The 21,275-nt window shown below is 49.3% G+C and overlaps 1 protein-coding gene across 1 annotated transcript in view; it reads right to left on the reverse strand.

Annotated features, from left to right (window-relative positions):
- NCAM1 (neural cell adhesion molecule 1) overlaps positions 1–21,275 on the reverse strand; it is a 312,221-nt gene that overhangs the window by 25,664 nt on the left and 265,282 nt on the right. The window contains 5 exon segments of the mRNA XM_049613106.1: positions 14,406–14,537; positions 16,244–16,414; positions 16,724–16,820; positions 17,192–17,376; positions 17,711–17,861. Of these exon segments, the coding sequence (XP_049469063.1) occupies positions 14,406–14,537; positions 16,244–16,414; positions 16,724–16,820; positions 17,192–17,376; positions 17,711–17,861 (736 nt within the window).

Genomic DNA, 21,275 nt, shown 5'->3' on the forward strand with positions numbered 1-21,275 from the left:
ATGTATGACTTGGCTGTTCAAGTATGAAGCCCATTTGATTTTTCCCAACTCAGGCACATTCGAAATTACATCAAGAGGTTAGACGTTTGATCGGCCTTAGGATCTGTAGTTATAAGGCTGCTGATTGTCCTTCCTAAGACCAGGCTCTTTGCCGAACAAATGAATCTAGTGGGATCTGTGCTGCTTTCATCCTTGGAGCCTCAAACGCTCTAGGACGCCCCCTGTGACAACCCGCCTGGCTGAGGGGGCTTTCTGACGGTCCCGGCGAGCGGCTGTCAGTCCGAACATACCCAACCCTGGACGGGGTTCATTCTGGCCTAAGCATTGCTCCTCCAGATCGGGCCTGGGGAATAAATGCTCCTTTTCTCCTGAGCTCTTTCCTCCTTGTTGTCAAGAATATGCTTGTGCCAGCGCCAGCTGACTCACTGCCACTCTGGTCTCCGGCTCCAAGGAACGCCAAGGGATGCAGGGAGTGGGTATAAGCCATGGCCAATTCCCTGGCTCTCCACAGAAAGGACGCGTAGCCCTGTGGCCACGCTCACGGGGGCATCCGGCCTACACATCCCTCTCAAATCGGGCCCCTCAGGAACTACGAACGTGAGCGTGTGAGCTGGGGGTGGGTGGGGAGGCCAGTGGCAGGAAGGGATATGAACTGAACAGCAAAAGATGAACTCTGACAGACTGAACCACAGAGATACCAATTCCCTTCTCGTGGGTGTCATGAAAACACCACCAGATTAGCTGATCAATTATCTCTGTTTCATCATCATCCTAAAAATGAAAATAGGACCACGAACGTATGGCTTGTGGTTATGGGGCTGATCCAGGCTGAGGAAGTTAGGACCCAAATAACCTCCAACAATTAACTCGGCTCCCGCCTGCGAGGCCGCCAAGGGGAGTCTGTGCACATCTTCAACACGATTTCACGGACATTAGGTTACTTATAAAGAAGTACAAAGCTCCTGGGAAGCCCTAGGGAAACGGGCCCTTTGCAGAGCCCCCGGCCTCTGCCCCCAGGATTCGGGCCGACACGCGTCACTGCCTCTCCTCTGCAGACCCTTCACGCTAGCTCTCTACCCTGTAACCGCCAGTGCGGGGAATCCTTAAGAATAAAGGCAATTAGAGCAGAGCCCTGGTGAAAAGTCTATGTCGACCTGCCAGAGACCGTGGCAATCCAGACACACAGCTGTAAAAAAAAAAAAAATAAATAAATAAAGGAAGGAGTGGAAGGGGTGGTTAGTGATGTTTTCAATCTAAGAAGGAAGAGTGGGTGTTAAGGAGCTTAGTTCACCAGAATCAGCATGTCCTAGTACGAGAGGCAGTGTCAGTAGCTAAAGAAAAGAAGATCATTATGAATGGGGGGGGGGGGGGGTGATCCATGCTAAAACATGCAGCACACTGACAGAGGGGCGCAGGGGGCTTCTCATCACACACATGCTGGCGGTGGGGAGGGTGGGGAGGCCCGTTTACTTACACAGAGTCCTCATAGGTGACAGAGTCACTGGAGGAAGGAGGCCCGGCCACGACGAGGTGCCATGATATTAAAAATCAACTTGGCACGGGAGCATCTTAGCTCACCACAGCAAGCCCACTCCTGGGATCCTGGGACAGGTGCCTAAGTTTCCCCATCATGAACCCCTATTTGCAAAGCTCTACGGGTTCAGGACTAAGGGAGCCAAGGGCATGGCGTCCAATGCCTGTTTTCACCTCCCTTCTGACCCTGTGCTGCTGAACCCAGTCAACACTGTGGACGGGAACCTGAGATTTACACAACATGCAGCATGTGTCAAGGGCATCCTAGGCAATGTGTGTGTGTGTGTGTGTGTGTGTGTGTGTGGGTGCGTGCGCGTGTGTGGAGGGGGCAGTGGTGGAACAGGAACTGGATTTCATCAACTGTTGGGTGTACACCCCTCTGCTGGGAGATGCACCTGCTCACTTACCCATCCTCAGGCCCCACTCACCTGAAAGCCTTGCTAGTGTTCAGAGAAAGGAGGCAAGCACTGTTTTTCACGAAGCTTCATTTCTCTCCCCCGTGAATTTTACTCGCTACCACCCTCTCCAGTCCCTTAAATTGTATTATTAAGGGCCATTTCTGGCTGCTTGCTGCCCATCTGAATAATGAGTCCTCCGCCTGTCCCTTTGCAAATGGTAAGAGAGGGTCTGTCACAGAAGGGAATGTGGTTTGACAAGGGGGTAATCATACTTTCGAATTCTACAGGCACTTTAACTGATTTTTTTTTTTTTTTTTTTTTTAAGCACTGGCCACATTTTTACTGACACCCAAGACCATTGCTACAGTGCATTTCTGGGGCAACCGCAGGAAACATCTTCAAACATTTCTTGCCTTGCTTAAAATGTCTGGAAGAGATCTCTGTCCAGAGGGGTGGATCTGTTTCAACCTTGCTCATGTGCTCTGCTTCATCCTGAATTCTAGCACTGCACAGAAATAACCAAACTTGTTTTTAAGAAAGAAACAAATGGGTTTCAACCCAACACCTCACCCTTCAGATCTCAGGGAGAAAATCCGGGTTTTCCCTTGGAACAGTCATCTCAAGTCTTTAGAAGAACACAGTCCCCCTCAGAGAAATAATGAAACCACAGGATGTGGAGTGAGACTCGGGAGTTTAGAAAATCTTAGGCTCCCAGTATCCCCTACCCTAAGGTTCACAGATTAGGTTGCCTTTTGAAGGTAGGTCAAAGTCATTAGCACGTCAGATATTCCCCTGCTTTGGGGACACACCCACTTAGTTTCAGACAGCGTAACTACCACACATCTTTTTGGAAGTGACAGACGGCTCCAACCCAAGACCTCGTCCAGGAGTCTGGTTGTAAACAGGACTCAACATGGGCACAGTGACCACACCCAGAAAGCTGACGTCCTCAGAGGTGGTCAGTGTGCAGGATGAGCAAGAGGGAGCATCCACAGGGCTCACACGCACAGGGGCACAAAATGAGAGGACAGACCAGGAAGGGAGAACATGCATGCAACAGCTATGGACGGTTTTGTCTGTGTGAATGTCGCCCAGTCAGTTCCTTGGAGACGTGAGGCCAGACGGGGACCCCTCGCATGCACAGGCACACTGGGCGGTTATTCGTGTTAGTCTGGCTTTCGTGATCAGTGCAGCCTATGTGTCTCAGGTTGTGATGTGACGTAACAATTTTCAGTTAGAAGAGAACAGAATGCATGTGACTCCCAGGGCAGGTTTTGAATAGGTGTTCGATTTTACAGTGGGGAAGTTGCAAGCAGAGGCTTCCTTTTCTCTTTATGGTAAACGAGAAATGTTTTCACAGGGTTGTGACAGTCACAATATTAACTAATTATTTTGTCATGGCTATGCGCTTAATTAGGCTATAATTTTATTCCCTTTGCTGCAAGGGTCAATCATGTGCTTCTTGATTACAAAGAGATCTCCAGTCATGGTTAACTGCCAACTTTTGCTTTGATTTCTAACCCCCACTGTCCAGGGGGGAGGGTCACTCTTAAAAAGTGACACATCAACAATGCAAACTGCTTTCATTCCAAATTCTTAAATCTCTCCCTTCAGAAAGTCCTCAATTTGCATGAATTTTATGAAGCACTCTCATTGGTTTTGAGCAAATAGAACCTTTGCAATTGATAACATTTCTCTCTGTAGCATTTCAGTGTCGTAAACAGATACATTTCACATTTTCACAGAAATGACTCATTTTAGAGCAGCTGTGGTTTTCAGAACTACTGGATAAAGTTAAACAACAATGTCATAAAGGTCACTGAAAAAAACCGCTTTCTGGGAAGTAATTTTTATGAACTCTCTGGTAAAAATTCAAGTTTGCAAACTGCGTGGTGGTAAATGTGGTTTTGCTGTGGATGGCAGTTTGTAGGGCCAAGTTTCTTGGAGCGAAATGTTAAACCAAAGCCTGCCACGGTATCAAATTGTCATGTCAAGGCTGCAAAGAATTGATGGATTCTAGAGGTGAACTGAGAACAAGAGGAAATCTCTCAAATGGCTTCGCTTGGGAAATCTGAGACGGGAAGAAATGAGTGGGCCCTAGGTGCCAGGCTGTGGTCCCAGGTTTATTTCCCTAATCAGAACAAAGAGTTTTACCTTCTGTTCACCAGCGTGGACGACATCATCAGCACCATGCAAGCCACATGACAAAGTCACATGATACGCACGCACATGATTGGTTGAAAGGAAAGTGGAGGAGGTCACATGGAAAATACAAAAAAATTAAAAACTGATGTAAACAATGGGCAGGGAGAAAAATCAACAACAAAATCACAGACTAAATAAAAGGAGAAATCAAATTAAATTAGCAGCATATATAGGAAACATTGGGAGGACAGTAAAACTGCCCAGAAATAGAAGGATAATAAATTGTAAAGAGCATTTGGTTAACGACACCAATAAGCATTAGATACAGCTGCAACACTGCATATTAATACCACATCAAGGAGTATGTAAACTTGTTTGGAAATAGGGAGGTGTTTCTGCCGGGACCCAGATGTCAAAGTCAATCCAGAAGACTGCTGAAGGAAAAAAAAAAAAAGGCAAGTTATTATTCACAGATTCCAGAAATCTCTCGGCATCCTTGGAAAACGAGGGCAATCAAGGAGAATATGGGTCGTGCAGGAGAAGTCTCCAGACTGTGTGTCCTGTAAGAACAAAATATTACGTTACACTGAGAAAAGCCATTGCCTGTTTCCTTTGGTGCATGAGGAGAGGGGGAGTGGGTGCAGGCCAGAGGAGGCAGCCCTGGGGATTCCCTCCTCGCTCTCCAATTCATCTACCCACGTTATCCCGGAGCTCCCAGTGACAGCCCCGTTGAGACACCTGTGAAGGCAGAGGCTAGTCAGTGCACAAAGGGACAAGGTTTTCTTCTGGTGGTCATGACGGTGGCTCCATCAACACTGAGGAGCGAAACTGAACGGACCCCCTGGCCCCACGAGCTAAGACTCTGACCCTGACCAAGTGCTTGGGCATTGGTGGACACAGTTCTCTCTCCAGACTTGTGGCTGCACTTGATAAGATATGGATTTGGTTGTGATCATTAAAAAAAATGTTTGGATTTGTCCACGTTCCTTTTTGTCATCTGTTGTATTTATACTCTAATTTGTTACTGAATGACCTGCCTTGTCCAAAGGCAGTTTGGGTTTCCTGCCTTCACTTGCACAGGCCAGGGGAAGATCAGCGAAATGCCAGTTGAAGCTAAGAGAAGGGCAAAGAGGGGAGGCGGAGAGATCTTTCTGTCCAGAGCACGACCACTGCTTAAAAATAATGCAAGAGAAATATGCTTCAGCCCAGTTACATATTCTTGACGCTCTGAGCGGATGGAGGCTGTGCTTCCTACTGTCTGAAACTGTACAGGCTCTGGCACATTCCAACCAAGGGTATCCTGCGGGGATTACATTCACCTGATCAGTTTCTCTTTTGATTTTATCTAGGACACCTTCGTTCACTCAGAAGTATAAATGGATCAGCGCGCGCGCGCACACACACACACACACACACCCACATGCACTCCATAGCAAAAACAGGAGACATTATTTATTTTCATCCCTATTGATCGGCTGATGATTGATGGGTTGTTGTACGCATCTAGCTACTTGCTCTTAGCTCCACTGTATTCACAGGTGCTACCTTTTGCCTTATTGTTGAGGAATGTGCTCATGCCAAATACAGGCTGCTGCCCAAGTGTGACGGTCTTTCCTTCATCCCAGTATCCACTGGGACTTAAATTTAGGTCAGTAGTTCAATGGTGCGCACACACACACACACACACACATACACACAAGACACTTTCTTCTCTTTTAATGCCACTTTCTAGGCATTTTTTCTGTGGACAGAAACGTCTGATGTTTAAAAAGTAAACATCTGTCAGGGGAGAACACCTAATTCCTCTTTAAGGATAAATCTGGATTCAAGGTTCCAGGAAGGACCAATCTACAGTGAGACACCTTAAGTATGACCGAGCTGCGCAAATGCATTACATAGCCTACAATGCCAGGTCCACACACCACACCAAGCTGGGAAGACCAGGAACACGGCTGTTAGAAGAAGAAAGGGTGCTATTAATTGCATTCTTTTTCCCAAATGCAAAAAACAACCCACCCCCAAAACAACCCATCATCTGAGTGAAGCCCGCACAAGCACAGTTCCATGTCCCCTGCTCTGCTCTGCCGACAAAGTGAAACCTGAAAAGCATCAGGAATTAAAATTCATTGCAGCACACACACACAGAGAACACCAAGAAAGCAGACCCTCAGCTATGTTCTGCAGCAGAGAAAAGAACCATTTCATGCAACACACACAACCAGGAAACTCTTTTCTTCTCTGTTCAATTATGTATCAGAAACCCTGGCCCCGGGAGCGGGAGCGAGTGGGAGCTATATTTTGCATACATGCTTTCTGCCTTCCCTGGCTACTGCTCAATGGATGCATGTCATTTCTTCCTGTGCATTCAGAAATATAGGATCTAAACCCCCACTTGGCCATGGACACCGCTGTAAACACACACACACACACACACACACACACACGGGATCCTGTTGACTTGGGACTTAAGGCCTAACACACAAGCTCACCTCATTAGAGCATTATAAAGGCAAGCTTGGAACACGTCACAGTTGTGATGAAGTGTAATGTTTTCCACAAGTCTGGCCCCAACTCTACCCTCAGCAGATGAATTCCAGAGCTCCGATCTGGACTCTGGGTAACAAACTTGAGGGGGCTTGGCTATGCTTTCCGGGGCCACCATTTTCCTAGCTCTGAGGAGGAGGGCTGTGAGGAGGTCTCTGCCCCCCTGTGCCCTGTGCATTCCTCATGACCCCTTGCCTTGCCTCAAGGTGCCACGAAGCAGGGCATGCTGTCAGGAAGGAGCAGCTCCTGCCCTCTCTGCTGCCTCCGCCACCTCCCACCTGTCTATTTTTCTCTATTCCTTCCCTTGTTCTCAGTCTTGGCAACGTGCGTGCGTGCACGCGCGCGCGCGTGTGTGTGTGTGTGTGTGTACGCATGTGTGCCACGCTTCAGAGGGGAGGGACAACTAAAGCAGGGAAGAGATGCTGCTCTTTTGTCTCCTTGGTGTTTCTCTAATTCTATTCTGTTGTTTCACACAAAGGGAAATTTGGAAAACTCTCTTCATGCAGAATGTTCTTCACATAATCACCCCAGCTCTTCCTGGACTCCTGGCCACGCAGACAGCATGCGTAGGAAACCACACCAGGCGGAGAGCCTCCATGCATTCACAACTGTTACTGTTAATACAAGGGACAATGTCAGGCAGCACCGTGACCCAGAAGTCAGCTCGGCAACAAGCAGCAATCTGGCCAAGAGCCGCCATAACTCTATACTCACTAGACGGTTCTGTGGTTGGGAGGGCAGGAAGAGGCCAGGTTGCTATGGAAACACGAAGGGCAGACAGGGCACAGAAAGGTGAAGGAGAGAATGGAGATATAAATTATATTCATAAGTAAACATATGAATGTGTTTATATACATATATAGACATTATTATAAAGAAAAGCAGGGGATATTCTCTCATTTCCTCCTTCCCTGATTTATCAGTGTAAATATAGAGATTTAAAAAAAAAATTATCAGAGATCTTGCTGACAAATCACTCTCCTGTGGCAAGAAAAAACATATTTACTCATTTACCCTCATTTACTCTGACCACAAATACCAGCTACTATGGGCTGGGTACTGTTGTCTTGGGTTTTTCATGCTTAGCCTTGAATTTTCACAGATACCTATGAGACAGGTAGAATCTATCATTTGAGAGATACGAACTCTGGCGTTCAGGAGGCTGAGTGACTCATTCAGGGTCATGGAGCTGTGCAAAGAGGGAGCAGACATGGGATTTGAACCCAAGGCTGTTTCTGGTTCTCAAGCCCGAATGCCTGCTGTTCCAGCCACTGCCTGGACATCACCACCTGGTGTGGCGGGGCTGTTTCTAAGCCAAACAGGTGCAACAGGAAGCTTCTGAGTGAGGGCCTGAGTTGCCTCCTGAGGCTGTGCCCAACGTGCAGCAGCTTCTGATACTCCAGGGAGGATACAGCCAGGTGGGCGGTGCCTGCCCCCTGCCCGCCCCCGACGGCTGCTCTGGGCACCTGCCGGCATGACAACTTGGGCCTCATGCAGCTGCTGTCTCCCTTTGCTCTCCACGCACCAACCCCCAACACACACCAAAAGCTGGGTTCAAAACTCCGAGTCAGAGGCACAGAGCTCTCTCCTGAGCCCCCAAGGGAACAGAAGGACAGGGGAGCCAAATGAAACAAGATCATAAATGAGCGAGGCTCAGTCAGGAATGACGAAGCCTGACGCCAACCAGGTTTGGCAGTCCTGCTTCTGGGTGGGCAAACACAGCTTGGTGAGCGCTACAATGTTTTTTTTTGGGGGGGTGGTGCAGGAGGAGGGCCATTTACTCATCCTATTTTATGGAAGAGAAAAACAAGGCTCACTTGTGAAGGGTTAAGTAACTTGCCTGAGCGCCTGCGGCCAGGCACATCTGTGAGCAGACACTGTTTATTTTCCCACAAATATTTACGAGACAAGTATGCATTTATGGAGAAAGCGAAAGCTACAGGCCTCGCTATCTAATTTCAGTGTCTGAATCCAACTGTGCCAATTAAAATGAAGGGTGAAAACACAACACCCCAAAGCATTTCTTATGACCCTGCCGAACAGATATTTTCCTTGGCAAATTCCTTTGGTTTCTCCGAATGTCAGCTTGAGTCCAGCCTGGGAAGAATCCTGAGGACAGGGCCCGGCTGGGCTGCACCGGCCCCGGGGAAGCCTGGCTGCACGATTTTCAGTCCAGAGCAATGCCTGTCACTTGCCTACTCTCCATCTGGGGGTGTGGGCGGGGGCGGGCGAATGTGGCACGCTCTGTGCCTTCCTCTCTTCTCATTTGCTTCTCTAAAACCTAGCGCTGCTTTCTGCCAACAGAGTTGAATTATCACCTGGTGAAGGAGATAACGTTACGCAGACCCACCGTGGCGGAAAAGCAGCCTGCGGAGAGATGGATGAAGAAAATGATACTCACTATTGGGATGAGACAATGGAGCGGGGGTGGAGGAGCTAGTAGGAGCCGCTGAGGAAAGAAACATGAAGGTAAAGAAAAAAAAAGAAAAAAGAGAAGGAAAAAAAGCTCACTGAGGCACAGATACTGAATGAAAAAAAAAAATGGAAGAGGGACCCCAGGGTGTCAGTGGCAGGGGCTGAAGCGGGTTAAAGCAAGGAGCAAAAACACCATGCATGAGGGCAGGTGGCCTGCGGGCCAGCGGAGAGCAGGGCTCTCTGACTTCGGACCGCAAGCCTGTGTCTCTGCCAAGCCCCAGGGTTCAGGTAAGGGACGGGGCCAGGAGCAGCAGCAGAGGCCTGCGGCCCCGCCTGAAACAAACAGCCGGTTCAGCAGGACCAGCCGTCTCCATGCGATCACATGTCAGGAGGAGAGGGAACCTGGAGCCCGGCTTAAGGCGAACGTGGATAAAAGGAGGCTTTGGCTTTGCACGTGCTAGATGTCCATATGCGCTCCTGTACAGGCCGATGTCTCCACTCCAGGCGTGTGCGTGGAGCAAAGCCTGTAAGCCTCATTCTCTAATCTCAATGTCCCAATGACACAGAAATAACCTTCCTACTGAAAGTTTACTACCGGGTGAGGTCCAGGATTGTTTGGCATCTGGATGATACTCTAACCACCACTGTCCTCCAAAACCCTATACGGGTTCTCCAGATGCTGCTGTGAGCGTTACTCTCGCTCTCTCTTGGACAAAGGGGATGCTAAAGAGACTGGAACTAGATAAGTAAAGCTCACCCCACTTTCGGCTTGGAGGACCGTCAGCGAGGGCTCATCTGAGGCATCCTGGACACTGAACAGATGTCCAGTTTTCTGCTGGCAAATATTCTGAGGTTGTCCCATCAACAATCACAAAACAAAGTCCCCTCTGGGAGCTAGATGAAAATCTGAAAAAACATCACCGTATCTCCAACACTGCCTGGGCACTTGTGGTTTGGTCTTCCTTTTCCCTCCCAGATGAGGCACCTCATTAAACCACGTGAGTACAAGGTCACCAGAGTCAGAGCAAGAGGGCCTACTAACTCATGGTGACTTGATGGTCTGGTTAATTCATGTGAAAGTGCATCTCTTTTACTTTTTTGGCTTCAAATGTTTGCATACCTGTCCATATTATTCTGGAAAAGGGGTGGAGTTTTATCTGTTTTAAACACAATATATTAGAATACGTTTAATTTATACTTGCAATGTGCCATCTAGGGGGCAAAATTTTGTGAAAACAAACATCTCAGGATGCCTCTTTTACAAAGGAGAGATTCATAATCTGTACACCCTGAAAGAAAGGGTCTATTTTGCTTCACAGTTCAGAAGCAAATTAAGAGGTAACATTCAGGCAATGAAATTCTGAAGGCGTGTGGCTCAGTCACAGAGAACAGGATGCACGCTCAAATGTCACATCATCGGGTTAGGGCCTCGGCAGCTTTGATAGGGAAGCAGCCCCTCCCGAGGCAAACGGAGCTTGTGAGCTTTCCACCGTGACAACACGCAGACATCTGGCCTAAAAAGACATGAAGCAGGGACATCTTTCCAGGCTGCAGTCCTATTTGCTTGTTTGGAGTCACAGCTGCCTCGTTACCTTCACACACATGTACGAACGGGACCCAAAGGAATCTTCAAACAGGTGAACCACGCTTTCTAATATGGCAGCTCAGAAGCAGGAGCTCTCTGAGGTTACCTGTGGCTTTGGCATGTTCATGCCCCCGAAGGTGGGTAAGTCTACTGGGGAGCCAGGAGAGCAACCCCATTATTGGCACATCTCAAGGAACTTCAAGAGATAAACTAATGTAAAATGCACTGGCTTTCACCTACTGCCTCCTAACCAGGGGGTGGGGGGTGGGGGGTGGGGGGTGGAGGATGGGGTAGGGTGTCTGGCAGCAATGACTCTCTCTGTTCAGCATGACAGCGTGTTGACCCTGGGTACCTTCTCTCCCTTGGGGTGAGCGTGCACCTAGGGCCTGACTCCAGCATCACGGTCTCAGGCTGTCCACGTGCACCCCAACATGACAGGAGGGGAAAGCACTGCCGATAGGCGAGACGAGCCGGTGTCAGGAACCAATCCTGCTGGTTCTTGGGCTTGGTGTAAGCATGCAGCTCAATTTGTGGCTGATGTCACACAAGCTTTGTGCCTTCTGAGGGAGGGAGAACTCGGAGAAGTCCTTCCTGAAACGTGCCCTCACTTGCCAGTAGCAGTCAGTCAGTGGGTTTTGCCATGGGCATGCTAGATGCTGGAGTCGCCCTTCCAACCGTATTCTTCTTCAGGATGGGTCTGGGTACCCCTGGGGCCAGGCCCTCCCTTCAGCCCCTCTAGGAGGGTCATGAGGGTACAGGAAATACCACAGTAACCAACTGTAGTGAGCGTATGATGTTCTCACATGTACGCGGCCTCTTATCCAGTTCAAGTTCTTGACAAAGGCACTCAACGCTAAGGCTGGGCCACGACTCTTCTTATCTAAGAGGAGTTTGATTTTTTTTTGTAATTCTTTAGGCCATAACTTATTAGATAATTGAGAAAACGGACTTTGCATGCCTCTAGCAATGCCTGCTGCTGGATCGTTCATGACCTACTTGGAATGGACAGCTGACCACACCATTTTCCAAAGGGCCTCTCGGAATCTGGGTTAATTACCCACTTTCCTACCAGCAGATAACAAACAATGAGGTCTAGAGGTCTCTCTCTTTTTTTAAATTAAACACCGACTTTTAAAACATAGCATCTGTTTAAGAAATTCTTTACCTTTACAAGGGCTGAGCTGGCAATGAATGAAAATCACTTACAGGCTTTGAACTCTAAGACCCAGTTACTCTGATTCGGTACTCAAACCCCAAGTACTAGTAAGCAACTCAAAAGGAGGCCTCATCCCAGCCTTCCTGTCAATGATGTACCCAAGCCACATTCATTTACTGGTCAAAATTCGGAAGAGTAGAAGCCCAAACTGAGAGTAAAGATCCAGGAGCAAGTGCTCTCACCTTCAGAGCTGCCCCTTCTGAGTTTCCTCGGGGGCTGGGTGCCAACGGGAGCTGACAGCTGTCACTCTTAACCTGACCACTCCAATCCCCAATCCTGACTCTTTCCAGAACCGGTTCATTCAGGAACCAAGTCTGCTGAGATCATGGATTCAGCACTTGCTGAAAATCTCCGAACGCCTACACTGAGCTACTTAGTTTCTGCTGTGGCTGCAATATTTCTGAATAAATTTTAAAAAGATAAGCTTCCCTGAGTGCCTTTCAGGAGCTAGGAGCTTTTTATGAAAAGAGTGTGCAGTTTTCCGAATACCTTTTCTTGTGAGTCTCTCTGGGTAACACTGAACTCAGCCTAGGAAGCAAGGGGCAAGCGTCAGCGGGAGTGAGGCTTCGGGGGCATCTTATAGCCCAAGATCAGACCCCTGCCCCCGCCCTCACCCCCGCCACCGTGGAGGGGGCGGGCTTCTGTAGCCCTTGCTCCTTATGTTCACTATTTACAGCTTACGTGTCCTTCCCACGGAGAACTCCCCTCCCTATTAGCTTGGCAGTGAAGACACTAAGGAGCTGGTCAGTCTTTTCCAAACGTGGAAATGTGGAAATGCACACTGCAAATAACCTCCCTCTAAAGAACACAACTGACTGCAAGTGGGGATTTAACCCCAGCAGCTGCCTGCAGCACCTACCTGCGACTTGGGGGCCAAAGCTCATGTTACCCTTTACAACTGCGGCTGCTGCTTGGGCCTCCTAGAGCCCCCCAGCTGCCACAGACAGAAAGGGGAGGCACTACGAGCTCAAGTCTTTTATCTCCTCAAAGCAAAAGCGCAAGTCCTTTCAGCTGCTTTTCCCTGTGAAGGGATTCTGAATCCCTGGTGTGGCTGCGGTCACTTCTCTGGCATCCTGGCAGGAGGTGAGGCGGTGCTCTCGCGTGTTACTCAGAGACCGCCTGCAGACCCACCTTGCTTAGCTTGGTGCGCAGCGGCATTGCCACGGGGAGTCATCACACACAGAAATTAATCAATCAACACAATTTCGAAGGACACAGAAATTGCATGCTCTACAACAGGACGAGTGTTAGCCTCTTGGAGGAACCTACAGACGTTAACAAGAGCACAACTAGACCAAGGTCAGTGTGGTTAGGGCCCGGACAGCATCATCTACTTCAGCCTAGGGGACGAAAAAGGGACCAGAACTAAATTAAGAACTAGGACTAGCAGATGTTAACACTATAGGAACAGATAATGAGGTATGAAGAGGCACTTACGTGGAAGAGGGCTGTCTGCATTTCCCATGGATGGAACACAGACGATAAGAAAAGACAAGAGACAGACCCAAGGGGAAAAAAAAAAGATGTAAAAGAAATGAATAGACTCAGGACAGCACACGGAATTGGAAATTCAAATTATCATGTTATTTCAAATCCAGAAAGAAGCAGTTCCTGCAGAAAGAAGATGAGACAGGCCTGCTTCTGGAAAAGGTAGGGGGACTGCTTGCCGGCCTCTGGCTTCAAAGAGAAGGAAGCAAGGGATTGCCCTGCGTGGCTTTTCATCCCAGGAATGAGAGAGGACCCAGGGATCCCTGTGACCGCTCAAGGAGTCGGGCTGTGCTGCACCTGCTATAGCTGGGAGGATGCACGGTCCTCCCAGAGGTTTGGGGCTATGGAGGGATATCAGCAGAGCCTGGCCTTCTGTGGGACAGCAGGGAAAGCGAGGCAGGCAGAGGTGAGGGAAAAGGGAATGATGGAGGAAAGCGGTGCCATCCTGAATGGATCAGGAAGAAGCGCGTCTCTGGAAAGAGGCCCCAAGGGAGGGAGACCCTGACGCGCGCTCCTGGCGGGAGGGAGGAGGAGCAGAAGAGTCAGGGGCCTCAGCCACCCTTTTCCCTCGTGCACTGCTGGGCTCTTGCTCCTGCACATACATCGCACAGCAGCCCCTGCATTTCCGTAACGTCATCTCTCTGCTGTGGTAAAAATCCCACGCCTAATTACACGAACCATCATTGTCTTTACCCTCTTCCTTCAAGTCACGGGGTGCTTTAGGGCCTTTGTGACCTGTGTCCAAAAGCAGTGTCTCCCAAATCCCTCCACAACATGCCTCTGCGTCTCTGCCCGCTCCCTTTACAACGTGTCAGGGGCTTCCTCCCTGGCTGTTATTCTAGCAGGAGGGACCCGCTACTGTGACAGTGTCACCAGGCACTTTGGGGAAGAGAACAGAAGGGTCTGGGCATCAGCCATCACTGAGGGCCAAGGAACTAGGAGGTGGGACCTCCTGGAGCAGAGGAAGCTGAAAGACAAAAGCTGTCATCCAAACCATGGATGGGGCAGCTCAGGGTCCCCTCTGCCCCTGAGGAGAAGAGGGTGGGGATGGGGAAGAGGCAGGGCAGCTGCTTTTACTTACGGACTGGCTGCGTCTTGAACTCAGAGGCTGTGCTGATCTCCCCCAGCCCCTTGCCGTTGAGGGCCGCCAGCCGCACCGCGTACGTCGTCTCCGGCTTCAGGCCCACGATGGTGACAATGCCCTCCATGTTGGCTGTTGCGAGAATATGAGAAGGATCACAAAGGGTGGAAAGCCCATTAGTAAAATGGCGCAGCCGCTGTGGAACGCAGCATGGCAGGTCCTCAAGAAATTAAACATAGATTTCAAGCGTGATCTACGTCTGGGTATATCACGAAAGAATTGAAAGCAGGAAGTGGAACAGATACTTGCCCACCCATGTTCAGAGTAGCGCTGTTCACAATTGCCAAAGAGAGGAAACAACCCAAGTGTCCATCAGTGGACGAGTGGACGCACACGGTGTGGTACTGATACAGTGGAGTTTCAGTCAGCTTTAACACGGAATGAAACTCACTTGGACACGTGCTACAATGTAGGTGGACCTTGATGACATCAGGCTAAGTAAGCCGGACACAGAAGGACATGTTCCATTCATCTGTAGTAGTTAGAATAGTCAACTACACAGAGACAGGAAGTAGAATGGTGGTTGCTGGGGCTGGAGGGAGGTGGGAATGGGGAGCTAGTGTTTAACGGGCACTGAGTTTAGGATTATGAAAAAGTTCTGGAGACGGACGGTGGGGATGGTTGCACAATAACGTGATGGTACCTAATGCCACTGAACTTCACACTTAAACATGGCTAAAATGGTAAATTTCACATTCCACATATTTCACCACAACAAAAATAGAATCGGAATGTTGATTATATTTGAATTAAATATATATATATACGTATATATATATATATACGTGTATATATATATACGTATATATATATATAGCAGGGGAGGGTGGAATCCAGCTTGTAGCAATGACCAAAAAAAGAAAACAAAGCCAGTTGGACTTTCACATGGGGTCGACTTGCCATAGAGCTGGTGTGAGGTTTCAGAGGGAAGTTAGCGAGGTAAAGAGATCGTTTTCTTCTGGCTCCAAATGGACAGCCCAGAAACTCCTCAGGTTCCCCACCCCCCAAAAGCTGAAGGAGTGATGGAGGCTACCTGGTGAAATAAATTCTCAGTAAAAAGGGCCGGGAGGCAGCCACCCTTGTTACCACATACCGGACCGGGATTAAAACTTTCTATGGAAACAAAAAGTATTTCACTGGCGTAGAAACCCCGCAGGGAGAGTTACACACGGTTGAATACTCGGTCTTCAGGGCAAAATAGTCCAGGCTCAAAATCTTCAAACTGTAGGCATCCAAGGGTCATTTTTAAAATTTTAGTTTGGAAATCTATCACAGGATGAATTGAAGAGCAGACTTGTCTCTCTGGCAATTTGTTGTGTGTTAATGCCATCATTACAGGGCAGCCCCTGAGTACACCAAGCAAGATGGATGGGTGACAGCAGAGAACCCCCAGCCCGGATCACCCACAGGTGCAGGGCAGGGGCGGTCTGGACTCATCCAGTTGTGCTTAGCACCTAAGTAGGGCTTCTGCTTGGAGCGTGCTTGAGATGGCCTCGTCTTAGCGTGTCCTGAGAAGCAGGTTCTGACGTACCAGGGGACAGAAGGCCAACACTTCCAGAGGAGATGTGACCGTGCCCGAATTCCAGAGGGACAGGGATGGTGCTGCAGCAAAGGAACACGGACGGATGGCAGGCTGTGGCATCTGGCTTCCTCAGCAGGTGAGAGCGATGTGCCATTCTACCCGGGTGTGCAGTCAGGGGCCCGGCACCAGGGGTGAGCGTCTGCCCAGCACCGAGAAACCCATCGTTCGAAAGGAAACGCCGACTCTTCCCACTTACCCTCCTTGGCATCATACCACTTGAAATGCCACACTTCTTCGCCCACTGCTCTCCACTCGGCCTTGTATTTGAGGATGGGCACACCACCTGTGGCCTCTGGTTCATCAAACTGCACCTGTGCTGTGCTAGAGTACGGCTCCACCTGGTCGATGGACGGTGAAGATGGGGTGTCTGTGGGGAGGGCACATATGGAGACCCAGGTGAGCCCGATTAGGTCCAGGACGTGACTCCCAGTCACAAAGCATGTCTCTCGTTTGTACTCATTCTTGGGAATCTTGTCACCCGTCTCCCGTTCCCCAGCCCATCATTCCCTCCCAACATGCGCCGTGCCCACACCCTTGAACCTCCATAGGCTCCTTGCTTCCTGACCCTCTGTCTTTGGCTACCCTGGCCCTCTCTTCTTTTACTCTCTTAGCGTCACCGAAGGGCATGGACTAGGCCAGCAAAGACAAGGCTGGTACAGCCATCAGGGGTGCTCACCTGCTTGGACAAGGATGAATTCCAAAGACTCCTGTCCAATGCGGTTCACTGCAGTACAGTTGTAATTTCCGAAGTCATTTTCAGAGTCTGGGGTCACCTTTGGAAAGGAGGAACTTGTGGGTTACAAGTGTCCCACAGAATGGTCACTGATTCAGATCTTTGTTTACTGAATTAATTTGTAAGGAACAGAACAAGTAAAGCATGAACCATTAGCTCCAGCGCAGCCTTAAATCAGAGAGAATCGCCAAGGGGCTAGTGAGAGGCACGTTCGGCCTCCCAGGCTGTGACCTAGTCCCAGGGAGAGAGAGGGGAGCAGGGCTGAGACTCAGTTTCTTCTGTAGCCGATGGCTCCCCTGGTCAGGACACGTGGGAGAAGCAAGAGAGAAGATTTTAGCTGCAGAGGGCAGCCTATCTATCCATAGTCAGATTGTGCCTTCTCCACCCTCCCCTGTCCGCGCCCCGACTCACCTCCAGGTAGCTGGCCGAGGGGGTGTTGTAGATCTTGATATTGCTGTAATTGGAGCTTGGCAGCAGCTGGCCATCCCGGAACCATGAAATTGTGGCGCTGGGGTAGGCAAATACCTCGCACGTGATGTTCACCTGGTTCCCCTCCCACGTGTAGACAGCCACAGGGCCCTGCAGCTTCGGGGCATCTGCAAGGAACGGCAATGCCCATCAGGAAGACCACCACCACCAAGGAGCCCCGTGCACCCTGTCTCCGGGCCCTGGCAGGGTGTGTGTGCCCTGAAGCAGACCCAGTGCCAGGACACGGTCAAGCCCAGGCTGGTGTAGCAGTCCTGGGAGCTGCGTGGGAAGACGGAAGCGCCTGTGGGCTTGTAAGAAGCCTGGGGCGGTGGGAGGGACAACTTGGGGACAGAGGTCTGGAAGGGCCCAGGGCAGGGTGCAGCTCAGGTCCTGGCTGCTGTCCTCCCCTTTCACCCTGACCCCACACGGCCCCCTCCCCTCATTTTTCCAGTCACTGCTCACATTGCACTTCGAGGTACATGGACTGGGAGTCCTGGCCGATGGTGTTGCTGGCAGTGCAGATGTATTCTCCGGCGTCTGTGTACTGGATGCTCTTCAGGGTCAGAGACGACACGCGGGCATGGCTGCGCACCACCATGTGCCCATCCAGAGTCTGCCAGGAGGGAAGGGAGAGCGTCAGAATTTGAGGCAGGGTGGGGGGCGGGGCAGGAGACCGGGCCACCCCTCGTCTGGGACCAGTCTCACATCCTCTCCCCAAATCGTGCCAATGCCTAACTTTCACTTTAGGTACCTGGTAGTGTGGGAGGCTCTGGAGAGCACCACGGGAACCTGAGTGTATCCAAAATAGAAAATGGGACTCAAGTTTATGTCAAGCAGTCTGGACTCTGTGCCAAGGTTGATTTGGGGCAAGGACAACCAAGGTTCCCTGCCGCCACCACCCGCCCCCCCCAAGACAACCCTGTGTGGCATGTCTTAAATGGAAGTGAAAGTCCTGGCTATCAGATACTCCAGCAGCAGCAGCCTTGCTCCATGGGATTCTGGGAAACCTGCACCCCTATGCTTTCCTCCCAGGAGTCTGCCCGTCTGCCAGTTCCACAGTGCAGGCACACATAATGGGAAATCCGAATGTGCCAACTGCAAGAAATTATGCAAGAAACCTATATTTCTACAGATGCCTCACTTTCCTGAATGCTTAAAAGTAAAATAATTTCATTCAAGAGAAAGTCCGACAACTCAATGATCAGGAGCTGGTGAGTGGAAGTGAGGGGTAGCTGGGTCTTCTCTCCAGGGACAGTGGCACAGAGTCTCAGGCAGATCTGGGATCCATGACACCACACTCACCACCATTTTCTAGCCCCCTAAGACCACAGTTGGCTTCCTGAGTCTCTGGAATTACAGTGGCTGGTCAAAAAGGGAATAAGCATATGACCCCTAGGCAATGGGTACTGTAATATTTCCAAGGAGCCTTTGCCTTGACACTCTAAAATGGTTGCTGGCCTAGTCTGGGCATGTTGCCCAAGTTCAAATCCTCAAGAAAGTTGGTAATCTGAAGAAGGAGTCTTGCTCTTCATAGGCTGGGCTACACTCTTATCTCCAGCATATGCTATTCTGTGGACATGGACAGGTGAGTGTTCTGCATATGGCATCTGTCATCCATGGGGTTGAGCCTTTAGGGAATCCAACACCTGCTTCAGATTCTTTTGACATGATGGTTTGGAAGCCTGGGACTCAGAACTGCAATGTCATACAGCAGCCAGTTTAGGCAGCTCAAAAGGAAGGTCCCATTGGCCTTGTGGGGCAGTCTCCACAGATCTGCCCATCACTAATGGACCTAATCCTTCTCAGGCATTTAAGCCCCACTGAAGTTCTCATATCTGGAAGTTGGAATACCACTGCTGGCAAGGAGGCAGAGTGCTGAACAAAATCATCACTGCCTACCTCTGCGAGGGCCACCCCACTCTCAGAGGAATGCCCAGATGCCCATAGCTCTCAACTCCACCTGAACCATAAGTCTGCCAGCCTAAGTGGTTGAGGAGATGCCACACATTAGTGAGAGATGACAACAGACAGATGTGGAGCACTTGGCTAGTAAGCCTTGAGACATCCGGTTTGCTGAAGATACTGGGTCCTCGGACCCCCCTATCTTGTGGGCTGACAGGGTTGTCCCAATATTCCCGAGTGGTGACTCCCATGAGCCATATAAATTTTAACCCAGCAGATCTAGTGTCATCGAAAGCGTGAAGCCACACCAGCAAGTATCTCTAAAGAGCTGACCTGATCTGCTTGTCACTTCTGTCTGTCCCCAACAGAGCAGGACAAAGGCAGAAAGGATTTGAGGTCTACCCCGCCCTGCCCCGCCCCACCCTTTTGGTTATATCAGTGAGAACACAGGTTCAGCTGCTAGTGATACCAGCCAGTGGCTGAGCAATGACTGTTTGTCATAGAGGCACAGCTTGTCCTGGGCCCAGCACCCACAAACATGGAAAACTGACCGGATCTTTGGGAAGTCAAGAGAATATTTCCACAATAGAAGAAATATTGCAGCAAAAGATGAAAAGAGAGTCGCGGAACTAAGAGTAGGACAGTAACAAATCACAATGAAACAGGGCATGAGCAGTCTTTACTCAGAATATTCTAGAAAAAGGTTGAAGAGAAGCTTGGGAAGTGGTTTCATTGACAGCTATACTCTTCCCCCCTTCTATGTGTTCTAAATTTCTCTGGAAAAATTTTCTCCTTTAATGTTGTCAACAGACCAGTAGACAGCCCTCTACAGAGAATTCTTATTTTGCAGTGGCTCGCGACAGGATTGATGATGGGAATTTGCCAGATGCCCAGTTCTCCCTCCAAGGGGAAGCAGATAGACTCCAGTGCAATTAGACTGTTTCCCTCTGAAATGTTTGACTCTCACACAGGGACAAAGTCAGGGACTGCTACCCACAAGCCATCCAGACCAGGAGTCATGCTGATAAAGTCCAGGCTTGCAGAGGAAACAGATGATCTCTGGGCAAGAAGGGAAAAACACCTGTGACAAGAAAACCCTGTTTTGCAAAAACAGCATGAAGGGCCATCACAACTATTCTTCTCATCAGAACATTTTTGTGTCCCTTCTTCTAGGTAAAAGTGCTAATTCTCAGAGCTTACAGAACGAAACTGGCCATAACCCAGTAACCTTCTTTGGAGCTCATCTGGACTTATGGTCTTCATCTCTGAATGAGACAAACAGGAGGAAATTCTGAGCCCCAGGGGTGGCACTCACTTGAAAGTCAATTATGTCCAAAGTGAGATACTCAAGATAAGGATACTTCTGGAAAACGGAAGTGAGTTGTCTGCTTTCCAGGGAGTAAACCTAGGATTTCCACTTATAATAATAATTCTCTTAACCTCCCTTAACGCTCCCTGATAAATCTCACGTCCCCCTCCAGCCAGGTCTAAATCAGAATGACAGGGGAAGATGTAGAAGGTCAAATAGAATGAGATCTGTAGTTACTGAGGAGTGGCTGATAATTAACCCCTCTTCTCTCCTGTCCCCAATCCCAATGGGTCTGTGACTTTGGGGCAATAAAACAGCCAGGCTGGGACAGCACTAAGTGATCCCTGTGCCACAGGAGGGAGGCATTTCAGCGAGACGAGCACCTGACTATGGTCCCCCATGACATGGAAGAAGGTAGGAAACAAAGACAGCTTATTGTACACTGGATTTGATCACGGCAGTGTGTTCATGTGTAGAAACTAGGATCAGTGCCCGGGGATGGGCAGTCAACTCTTCAATACTAAACAGCATTAAATATTTACAGCCACGATCTGAACACATGAGTTATGTGTTCCGAATAATTATCATTTCTGAAAACTAAGAGGAAAGAGTTACCTAATTAAAACACAGTGTATAGGATTGCCATATTCGACATTTATAGTATTAAAATATCAAAGTTTCCTCTGGAGAAGAGACAAAAGCTATTTTTTAAAAAATATTTATGGATTCGATCCTTGAACCTCATCTAAAGTATACTAGTTTTTATTTTGCTATCTTTCACTTACACGAATCACTGAAAGAAAGATAGGCCTGATT

This window comes from Panthera uncia, chromosome D1 (assembly GCF_023721935.1).
Source record: "Panthera uncia isolate 11264 chromosome D1, Puncia_PCG_1.0, whole genome shotgun sequence".
Lineage (NCBI taxonomy): Eukaryota > Metazoa > Chordata > Mammalia > Carnivora > Felidae > Panthera > Panthera uncia.